The 11,920-nt window shown below is 46.8% G+C and overlaps 1 protein-coding gene across 1 annotated transcript; it reads right to left on the reverse strand.

Annotated features, from left to right (window-relative positions):
- Positions 1–8,973: 8,973 nt before the first annotated feature.
- LOC147962691 (uncharacterized) lies at positions 8,974–9,422 on the reverse strand. The gene has a single exon (XM_087534152.1). The coding sequence runs from the start codon at positions 9,366–9,368 to the stop codon at positions 9,018–9,020; it is 351 nt and encodes a 116-aa protein (XP_087390278.1). The 5' UTR covers positions 9,369–9,422; the 3' UTR covers positions 8,974–9,017.
- Positions 9,423–11,920: the final 2,498 nt, after the last annotated feature.

The raw sequence follows: 11,920 nt of genomic DNA on the forward strand, positions 1-11,920 counted from the left end.
AAACTATCATTCTATCAATGAAAAGAGCATCCTTTGCATATTCGCAAAAAAAATCCCTTTTCCCTTGTCTCTTCAATTCTCCCAGATTTTCCCTTTGTCCTGCAGAGGTATGTAGGCAAGAGTTGGTGATATATTTACATGAATTGTCATTGTTCCATAGGCCTGAAATGGCATAAGTAATCCATGACTCAGATAGGATATCATTTGCAGCTATGGTTCAACAAAGGGAAGCAAGTATCAACTTATAGTTACATTCATAAATACGAGAGCAGTGCTAACATGCTTTATAGTTTACATTCATCGGCCGACATGAATCTTCTCCTACCCTGTTATCATTTAATGAGAAAAATATGACCGAACGAAAAATACGGTATGAACGGTTTAGTTTACACGTGGAAAGGGCAAAGGTTTTAATATCATCATTATGTTTAGAGAAACATACCTTGTATTATGTACCCTGACTTGGCTCTCCTTAAATGACATGTGCATAATCTAGAAATTTTGTAAATAGGTTATAAACAAAAAAGGTCTCTATTTCGGAGAGCCAAATCAACTCCCATTCATGGCGGGGAAAAGTGTTATCTCGCAAAGAATGAACTCCTCAAGCCTCCCATGTCCCATGAATACAAAGAAGTTTGTTACCTTCTTACCTAGTTCCGCTATCAGCTCAATCCGATTCAAATAGCCATATTGACATATTAGGTGGCCGATGTCCTAAGGCCCGACTGGGTAGCGCACACGTGATAATCATGTCCCTAATTTGATTTATGTGAATTAATGTAGCTGTGAATTCAAATTTATATTACACAATTAGATTATGGCATGTATGAAAATGGTGTTTCCCTACGTGATATAACTCTCTTGGAAGTATGGTGTCGGGGCAGAGCAAAAGGCTCCCACAATCTTTCCCTATGGCCTAATATCTTTCCATGTTGGATATAACATACACAAAAAAAAAATCTTTCCCTAGGTAAAGAAATTTCCCCGGAGCTTGCTAGATGTACCCTCTGTGACCAGGGCCTTTGCCTATACTACACCTACCCATCTAGGGAAAGCCAAACTTTCCTTGTAGTTTTTCCTATTTCACATAGGGTATATGGCCGGCTCTGGGGAAAACCATAATTTCTAGTAGTGCATTGAGACTAGATTGTGGGAAGAATATGAAAATGGGTAATAAATTCCATGTAAGGAATATGATGTATAATTGGTCGACTCGTTGCTTTCCGCGCCGAAGTTGGGGTAGACTGGGCTCTCGTCGAAAATGTCGTAGAGAAATGTTGCCCTCACTTGGTAACATGCCCTCTCATTGACAATGATGTTATAGCAGTATTTGTTATTGTCTACCGGGAAGTAGCGCAGACTCCTATATTTCTTTTGAAGCAGCTCGGTCTGTGAGAAAATGTTGCCGTCTGACAACCGAGGATGAATCTGAAACCAGAGGTCCAATGGATTCTATTTTCATCTTTGTCATCTGCGGTCTTCCCACTAAACTGTAGGCTAAGGAAACCTGCATCACTTGAAGGACAACAATTATTTTACTATTGAATGATGAAAAACAAATCAAGATCAATTATAAATTTGTATGTTTGAGGGGGCAAAACACTCAATTTTCTTTAACTTAAGGCCTCAATAATTTTTTTCCCAATTTTTGTTAAAAATGGGGTTGGGAGGGGGGCATCCCCCCCCCCCCCCCCCGAACTCAACAAAGCTCTGACACTGTTACTACCCACTATGAAGGTAGTAAGATATACTAGTAACATATGCATGTTATTTGTCGGCGTTACTTCCCATATGGCCCTCGCGGAAAGACCAAGCAAAAATCCTGCCTCGTATGGTGTGTCATAGAGTGATCCTTTGAACATTCGCAACTCCAGTGTTGAGATGAATGGCTGGCCTGTCACTGTGTATGAGAGACAGATGCTAAGCTCCAACGCCTGCGTCAGCACAACGGCCGCCTCCAGCACAATCGATCTCATGTCATTGATCACAACCATGGAACACCACGCAACTCCGAGCGAGATTCCTAACGTGGGCTAGACCGGGCTCTCGTCAAAGACGCCGTAGACAAACGTCTCCGTCAGTAGCCAAGGCTAAGTAAAGTCTTCCTTGTCCCAATTTCACCTAGGGTATATGGTTCTAGGAAAAACCATAATTTGTAGTAGTGCAGCGAAACTAGATTGTGGGAATAAATATGAAAGTGAATAATAAATTACCAACTGTAAGGAAGATGATGTATACCTAATCGACTCGTTGCCTTTCGCCCCAAAGTTTACCCTCGCACAAAGACCAAGGAAGAATCCTCCTTGTACGACGTGGTGTGGAGTAATCCTATGAACATCCGCATCACCTGCATTGAGATGAATGATTTTGTTGCGGACTGACCATGCGCTAGGGGCTGCGGTGGATGGATCCTGCAGCGGCGACAACACATTCTAAAGGGATGGCCGACACAAATTCCGCGACAACAATGATGACCATGACGCATGTCCCTGCCACCGCCACCCTCCCCGACTCTGTCAGTTACCGATCCACATAACCCCCTTTGTCCTCCCTGTAGGTCATCAATTCCCGTAGACACAATATTTCCCTTTTTTTTTTATGTTTTTCTAAGTTTTGCTAGGGTTTGTGTCCTGCTCAGAGATGCGAGGCAGCGGTGGCTCTCTATAGATGGAATAAGGTACTCATGTTATTAGATGCGTGTCAGTTGTGTCCGTGACTGTCAAATCTAATTTGATCAGGCAACTAATAACATCCTCTATCCATAACCCCCCCCTTTGCAACTAAGCCACAATTGCACTCCCTCGACCGCAACAAGTGGTTAGTTACAAACCTATATGCAATAGGTACAAGAAGATGGCGATGACAATAGTCACGACAACTGTGATCCTTCCTGGCAGTGGCCTTCCAGACTCATCCAAGTACGATCCACCACTGCAGCCAAAGCACTCGGAGCTTAACCTACCACTGCCATGGCCGACCTCCACCACCAAACTCCACCGCCAGTCGTCAAACTCCACTGCCCGATCTCCCTTGCGTTGCTAGGAGCTCGCCACTGCCACCCTAAGAAATCACTACCGCTTTGTGCATCTCCTTTGTCTGGCGTCCTCGCCAGATCCGCCAGCGCCGTGACCCGTGCTGACCACCGCCGGAACCGGTGCAGGTCCAACATCGCGACACTACCAGCTCGGCCTCGTGCGTGCAGCGGAAGCCACCCATAACCGCTAGGCTGCGTGCCGAGGAGTTTCTGCAACAACGATGGAGCTGCAAACGACGACGACAATGACTACGGTGCTTTGGCGACACCATCTTTCATTGCAAAAAAAATTACTGCAACATCATCCATGTTGCAAAAGTCAGTCCGCAACATCCTCTATGTTACAAAAAGGTGAAGACGGGAAAAAAATTCAGTAATACAACTTCTGTTGCAAGGGGTTCTACCAACAATTTAAGCCGCTATACACATACAGGGCTCTGCGTTGATGACTTATTCTTCCAAAGATTAGCATATACCAATGTTTACATGCAACCTGTACTGAGTAAATATTAGCATATGGATGCTTCCAAAAAAAATAGCGTATGGAGAAAATCGTTCGAATTGATCTGTTCTTCTAATATTGCCGATTGTCCAATTTTTAACACCTAGTTGTGATAGTGTTTTGTCGCTCTTGTTAGTTTAATTCTCTCAAGTTGTCGTGTAATAAAAGTTTTGTCAAGCCTGCCGGTTTAATTCTATCAAGTTGTCATTTCATAAAGTTTGTGAGGTGCTTTAAAATCTACTTTGACGTTTGACAGATTAATTCAATCAATTTGTCGTTTGATAAGTTTGTCAGGAACTTGTAAAACCTAGTGACGATGGTGTTTTGTCGCGCTTCACAGTTTAATTCTATTAAGTTGCCGTTTCATAAAGTTTGCCAGAGGTTTGCAAAACCTAGTTGCCAAGGTGTTTTACCGTGCTTGTCGGTTTTCCTCTACTAAGTTGCCATGTCATTTCATAAAGCTTTTCAGCTGTCACAAGAATTAGCTGCCAGGGATGTTTTACTGTGCTTGTTTAGCTGGTTGCCAATTTAATTCTACCTTGTTATTTTTATAAAACTTGCTATGGTATTTGCTTGTGTATCTATCTGTCGCTGCACCGAAAGAATAATACTGCGTGCTAATCCTCTATAGGTTTGGTGAAGCCAAAAATATCTGACATTAGAAGCACGTTGGTCTTGCTCGTAGTATATGTTACTAGTAAAAGCAAAATGAGATCCCAAAAATAGAATGAAATACTATAGACGAGCCGCTGTAGGAGAGAGAGTAGCTTCTCTTCATGCCAGTCCACCACCTAAAGCTTTCACGGTTCTCCTCCTTGACCTGCTCCGGGGACGGCTTCAGGTCCTCATCGAGACCCACGTCCATGCGTGGGATTACTTGTGCTTGAACCACTCAGGGTTTCCGGCGAAGCGCTGGCGCAGTGCCGCCGTGGCCTTGACGCACCCCTCGCCGTCCCCAGGCGGCTCCATGTAATCGGGGTGGCCGCAGAGCATCGCCGTGGTGAAGTCGGCGTGGCACCCGCCGTCCTCCACGTGATGCATGGTGCACGTCATGTCGCTCACGATGGTGCTTACGAAAAGGGCAGGATCCACTACTACTGTGGAATACATGCTCCGCATGGTCGGTCGATTTGGCGCTGGAATACGTACTGCACGAAGTGAATGAATAGATTAAGCTCGCCGAAAGCCGATGGCCGGCGGAAGGTTTATGTTTGTTATATATACACATGTAGAGTACATATTTGAACATACCCTTTTTCTGCGCAATGCACTTGCCGTGCAAGCAAAGCCATGCGAGCGTCAATAGATGGTTTGACGAACAGGGCTGTGCACAAAAATGCTACATCTACGTACAGTCTACGGGTTGTTACGCAATCTTTCTTAACTAAACATCCCACCCACCCCCCCCCCCCCCCCCCCCCTACACACACACACAATTTCAACCAGAGTGGGCCCCAGCCACTAACCCTTATCCAATTAGTTATCTCACAACACACTGAAATCACTAGTTAGGAGTACTCGTTGCAAAGATCACTCCAACTCCCCTGGCTCCAAAATCCTCACGTAGTTTTACTTGGGTCTAGCATTACTTGGGGCGTGCGAGATGGGCCGACATGGACTGAGAGAGCCCCAAACAGGCTCAACGAACTTGCTAAATATCAAACCTGGACCAATGCTTCGCTCGAAAAGCCGCTAGACGATAAACAACGATAACACCCCTCACCCATGACCTCAATATTTCCTAGTCGACGTCTCCCCTAGGAGATATGACACACATGGCCTCGCCACCACCCAATCCGTGGATGATTGGGCTTTTGCCCAAGAACGAGGACTCACCGGGCCAAACCGGGGTTCCCCGTGGACGTCATGGTCCAGCTAAGTTTGACAGATGAGAGTACTATGTACGCCAGGAAATTAAGGTAGTAGCTGACGATGTATGTAGCGCATGAGCTTTAGTATGGATCCACAATCATATACAGAGACATAGACAACGAAAATCGATCTAAATCTGGATAGTTCCCGTGCACATATATCATATATGAGCTGTGGCTTACCCAATCCCTAGTAATAATCAAAGTACATGGCTGATTGATCGATGAAGTCACATCAATTAAAGTACTAATTAACATGCATGTGCAAGATCGATCGCCATAGCTAGCTAGGTCGGATCGTTGCACATATTAAGCAGCTAGCTAGCTTCTCCTCATGCCAGTCCACCACCTCCAACTCCGTTCATTCTCCTTCTCCACCTGCTCCGGCGACGGCTTGACGTCCTCGTCGAGGCCGTGGTCCAAGCGGGGGATGTATTGGTGCTCAAACCACCGGTGGTTGCGGCCGAAGCACTTGCGCAGCGCAGCCGTGGCCCTGGCGCATGCCTCGGCGTCGACGACGGGCTTGGCTAGGTCGGGGTGGCACTGGCTCACCGCTACGGCGAACTCCTGGGGGCACCCGCCGTTGAGCATGTGGTGTTTGACTATGCTCGCGTCGTTGGCGTAGCTTAACAAGGACACGATGATCCCCATGGCCGGCGTCGTTGGCTGATGTAATCTAATCTACCCCACGATCGATCGGGCTTCCTAATTAAATAGCGCACGCAGACACGCTATATACACTGTATATACGTAGATTATACATATAGTACCTGCGTGCAGAATCGAGACTTGCGCCATGCAAACAAAAAGGGACTCGAGACTTGCCGAGCAAGAAATGTCCTGCAGAGGTTTAATTAGCTACTCCAGTACTATGCCAGAGATGGGTAATATTTTCAAAGAAGTTTGTGAACAACACCTTCCGAGACACACGTCGTAATAGAGATGGACAGTGTTTCAAATATGGGACTTTGGCATTGCTTCTTTGTCGATCAAAATTGATGGTAATATTTTTTATGATAAATTGATATAACTATATTTTTTACATCTATCTGATCTTAAAATTTTCTGTACATATTTTGAGTCAATGTTGGTAAATGTTAGTTGCACGCATTTTTACGAGGACACCGGTTCACAAGGGGATGTTGTATCCAATACAATTACCGCATGATACAAAATATAAACCTAAATTATATTGAATTGAATTGAGGTCACCGCCGTTTCCATGCGAAGGCTCTAAGGTACGTCGGATTCCGCATGAGAATCTTAAAGCACATGCCGTCACGGAAGCCAAAGATGGAGTGGTCCTAGTTGCTACTAGGGTCTGTCTGTGGATCGGACAAGGCTAAGAACCTATGCATTGAAAAGGAAAGGTTGGGCATCCACACAAGCCATATAGTGTTTAGGTTATGAGACCACCTACTCTGACAACAAATTTGAGGCGTTTAGAAGTTAGAAACCGTCTCTATAGTTTCTCGGAGGCGGTTTCATTGTTCTGACCGCGTCCGAAGCGGTTTATAGCCATATCAACTGCATGCGCTCCTGCGCTGGGTGTAGGCAGCTCTGATCAGCTTGGTCTCAAAAGCCTCTGACTGAAATTGCTAATGTTCTTTTTTTACTAGTGGGAAGATCGCACAGATGCCCCACCTTAGCCTGTCACATGCGTGGATCCCGAGTCTTCGGCTGCAGCTCCCACGGGTGATCCTGAGGCGGATCTTGCAGAATAATCAACCCCGTACGCTGCGCGGGCTGGATCTTTTATGGTTGCTGCCGGGTTTTACATAAATCAAGTGCATTTTCTCCAATTTCATCAGCATATTCTCCTATTTGTGGACACTTTTAGCAGAATTTTTATCAAAGTTATTAGAAATTGACAAGTAAACAGTACAGTCATCAACCGCCCATTTGATCAAAATGGAGTGAAGGGCGGAGAATGATTTCTTTGCGGAGCTGAGCGCTGGTGCTTGAATGGAGGCTGGCAAAGGGAAAGACATGTTTGTCAGAAACTATATCTCTGTAAACATATAAACGGCTCAAAGAGACATCAAAACACTTGTATCCTTTGTGGAGACTGTTATATCCTAGAAAAATATAATGCTTCAAGGGGAATAGCGAGTTTGTGTTTACTAAAAGGGGCAGAAGTTATGCCAAGCGGCACAACCAAAAATTCGAAGCAAAGAATAATCTGGCTTTTTCCAAATAGTAAGGAATGCCTCATCTCAAAATTTGAGAGGCATGAAAGCATGGGCAAGTAAGGAAAGACCAATTTGCACAATATGTTTATTCTTGCATTCAGCGGATCCGTTCTGCTGATTAGCATGGGCGCATGGCACGTGAAGCATGGTACAAATACGCTCAAAGAAGGAGTTGAGCTTTTGATACTCGCCCCCAGTCGGCTTGCATAGCAATAATCTTTAGATAAAATAGTCATTCAACATGTTATTGAAAAAACTGAAACTTCTAAAGCACAACAGACTTATTTTTAAGCAAATAATATCCATCTGAACTTGCTAAAATGATCGATAAAGCTAACATAGTATTTTTGTCTCTCAACAGAAACAGGCCGAATGCCTCCAAACAACTTAAAAAACAAGCTCTATAGGACATTTAGACTCGCTAGTTGATTGAGGGTATGGTAATTGAGGGCTCTTGGGCATTTGACACCCATCACAATGCAAACGATGATCATATTTACTAGACTTTGAAAGACTATTATTTTGAAGAATTTGCTGCACCGCCGAAAGTGAGGGATGCCCTAGACTATTATGTCACTGAGACGTTTGACCGTGCCAAGCACTTGTCGTCCACGATTCGTTGCAAACCCCTCGGATTTTCTTCCTCGTTGGCTACTCGACATCTTACCATGCTTGCACACCTTTGTCGGTCATCCTCGTGCCTTGATGGCCGCTATTTTGGGCTCAAAGCTGTCGGCCGCCGGTAGACCTCCACCACCTTGCAATTGTTCGATGTTTTGCCTAGGTTATTTTTTTTGGTTTTTTTTTGTCTTGTTTTGCTTTGTCCAATTCAATTGAGTAGAATCGTTTCAATTGAAGATGAACATGCTGAGAGAGATGGTCTTTGAGGACTCATCGTTATCCAAGGACTTGGCGGTCGGACGAGTTTGATCGGCGGTGGTGAGGGAGATGGAGGTGAGAGAGGGTAGCGGTGCTAGCAACCCTAGTTGGCCGCGCCAAATCCGGCTTTCCCATGCGCGTCATGGTCCAGCTAATTTTATTGATAGATGAACGGAAACGGAGGGGGGTAGGGGGGCGGGCAAGGGAGTACTATTTACACCATGAAATCAAGGTAAGAGCTGATTCATGTATGTAGCGCATGAGCTTTACTATCGATCCACAAACATATACACAAGGAGAGACAATGAAAATGATCTAAATCTGGATAGTTTCCCGTGCACATATACGAGGCGTGCCGTACCCCATGCGCAGTAATCTTCAAAGTACATGGCTGAATGATTGATATAGTCACATCGATTAATAACTAACATGCGTATCCAAATTTTTTTTACTAACTCTCAAAAAAAGATAGTAACTAATATGCGTATGCAAAATCGATGGCCATACGAGTAGATCGGATCGTGGCACACATTAAGCAGCTAGCTTCTCCTCATGCCAGTCCACCACCTCCACCTGTAATCATCCTCCTCCTTCACCTGCTTGGGCGACGGCTTGACGTCCTGGTCGAGGCGGTGGTCCAAGCGGTCGATGTACTGGTGCTCGAACCACTGCGGGTTGCGGCCGAAGCACTTGCGCAGAGCCGCCGTCGCCCTGGCGCACTCCTCTGCGTCGACGTCGCGCTTGGCTGGGTCGGCCCGCAGCATGATCACGTCAGGGTGGCACTCGCTTATGGCCGTCATGAACTCGTCGAGGCACCCGCCGTTTTCCATGTGGTGGTTGACCAAGTTGATGTCGCTGGTGTGGTTTATGAAGGACACGACGCTCCCCATGGCCGGCCGGCGGTGTTAACGGATGTAGAAGTAGTATAATTAATCTCGGGTTAGTCTACGGATCGATCGATCTGCTAATTAAATAGCGCATGCAGCCACACTTTATACGTAGCACGTGCGTGCAGATCTGATACTTGCGGTGCAAGAAATACCCTTTTTTTCAGAGCTTTATAATTAGCTAGTATGCCAGAAATACGTACGTGATCTTCTAAATTAGGGCGCTGATAGGCGCCGGCGCACCGGCCGAAACTTTCGGCCGGTCTAGCCCACGCCGTTGGATGTGAGCCGCGCGGGTCGTTGGATCCAGGCAAAAAAAAAAAACAATCGCCCCCGGCTTCTTCTTCCACGAGCACTCGAGCTGGATCCACATGCCTCGCTCGAGGAGCGCGGCGCCGCGCCTCTTGTCCCCTCCGATGGCCTTCATCGCCGGCCCCCGTCGGTCTTCCTCATCGCCGGTCCCCATCCCTTCGCCAACCCCTCTGTAACATCCCGGATGTAACTTTCCCAATTTGTACTCCAACTCTTGCCGTTTCCGGCGTTATATTTATTTCCTCGGGTTCGGGTTTTGTCTCCGTGTGTTGTTTTCGTTTTCATGCATCTCATATCATGTCATCATGTGCATTGCATTCGCATACGTGTTCATCTCATGCATTCGAGCATTTTCTCCGTTGTCCGTTTTGCATTCCGGCGCTTCGTTCTCCTCCGGTGGTCATTTCTAGCTTTCTTTCGTGTGTGGGGATTAAACATTTCCGGATTGGACCGAGACTTGCCATGCGGCCTTGGTTTACTACCGGTAGACCGCCTGTCAAGTTTCGTACCATTTGGACTTCGTTTGATACTCCAACGGTTAACCGAAGGACCGAAAAGGCCTCGTGTGTGTTGCAGCCCAACACCCCTCCAATTTGGCCCAAAACCCACCAAACTCTGCTCCATGTCCTAGAGCGTTCGATCACGATCGCGTGGCCGAAAACCGCACCTCATTTGGACTCTCCTAACTCCACTTATGCCTATAAATAGCCCCCTCCAAATTCGGATCTTCTTCCCGTGCAAACCCTAGTCTAAAAAAAAAGCAGCTCCGCGTCGACGGACATGTCCGGAGCCTAGCCGGACACGTCCGCCGCCGCCTCTCGTCCACTCCGCGCCCGCCACGTGGCGCCGCCGACCGCCGCCGCCGCCGGCCCGCGGAGGCCCGCGCCCGGCCCCCGACGCCGCACTCCCGGGCCAGAGGAGCGCCGCCGCCGCCTCCCTTCTTCCCCGACTCCGGAGCACCGCGCCGCCGCCCGCCCGAGCTCCTTCGCCGGCCGCCGCCGCCCGCCCGAGCTCCTTCGCCGGCCGCCGCCGCCCGCCGCGGCCTTGCCCCGCCGCCCGGCCTCACCGCGCCTCGGATCCGGCCTCGCCCCGCCATCCGGCCTCCTCCTCTCCAAGCTCCGGCGAGCCCCGACGAACTCCGGCCGGCCATCTTCGTTTTTCGCGCCGGTGAACAGTGCTGCTACAGTACCTCCTCAGATCCAGATCCGGATCTCGGTTGACTTTCCCGCCTAACCCTAGTTTTTTATGCATACTTTGACCAGTCTTATTTCCGCATCCGTAGCTCCGTTTTGGGCATATAATATATCAAAATGTTCGCCTCGACGAGTACATCATTTCATTCCATTACATCATTTTCATTTGAGTTCATCTTGATGCCCAAAATTCTGTTAGAAGGAGGCTTCGTGAGTTAATTGTCAGATCTGCTAGTTCATCTTAGACTTTTGTCATTTTTGCCATGATTATTGTGTGCATGATATGCCTGTGAGTCCTCCATATGTTTTGTTAAGGATTTTGTCTTCTTTCCAGAGGTGCAACCCATGCATTTTTAGGATGTGTGTGGTGACTTGTGCAAGGTTGCAAAGTGAGGCACCCGGTAGATCTGTTTTCAGAGACTTAGTTGTTTTCACTAAATCTGGGATTATTTAGTTCATGATGCCATATGTTCAGCTTGTTTCCTAGTGATCCGTGCCTCTTTTGAGGATGATCAGTAAAGGCGTTTTGTTAACCATGTTATGAGTTATCCATCCATGTCTTTGTTTGCAATTATGGAGCACCCTAGTTTAAGTCAATCGAGCTCTACTTTTGCTTCGTGGTGAATCTGGGCAGTTCGTCAACTTGTTTGCGATTTTGCCGATGCTATTGTAGTTGATCCGTGCATGCTATGCCATTGTTCTTGCCATCTCTAGCTTGTATTTTGTGCCTTCTTAACGGATGTATGCTTTCCTTGCCATGACTTGCACCATAGTGAGTGCATCGAGCTCGTTTACATGCCTACGTGAGTTATATTTCAGCATGTCTCAGTTTTCACCAAGTCTGAAAACTGATTGTGTTTTTGCTATGTTCGTGTGCCCGTTAGTGTATTTTGTGAACCCTTTTGGCCCCAGGTCACTTTGAGTCTTTTGTTAAGCTTGTTGAGTAGCTCCATGCCATGTTCTTACATGTCTTAATAAGATCATGTATCATGTTGTTTTGCTGCTCCGAAGAGGGGTTCGTGCTCTGAAATTTCAGACAAGTGTTAATTT

Source organism: Triticum urartu, chromosome 7A (assembly GCF_056163025.1).
Source record: "Triticum urartu cultivar PI428250 chromosome 7A, HENAU_Tu73, whole genome shotgun sequence".
Taxonomy (NCBI): domain Eukaryota; kingdom Viridiplantae; phylum Streptophyta; class Magnoliopsida; order Poales; family Poaceae; genus Triticum; species Triticum urartu.

Excerpts from the sequence above, each read along its gene's own strand:
- LOC147962691 (XM_087534152.1), bottom strand. The coding sequence starts at position 9,368 with ATGGGGAGCGTCGTGTCCTTCATAAACCACACCAGCGACATCAACTTG.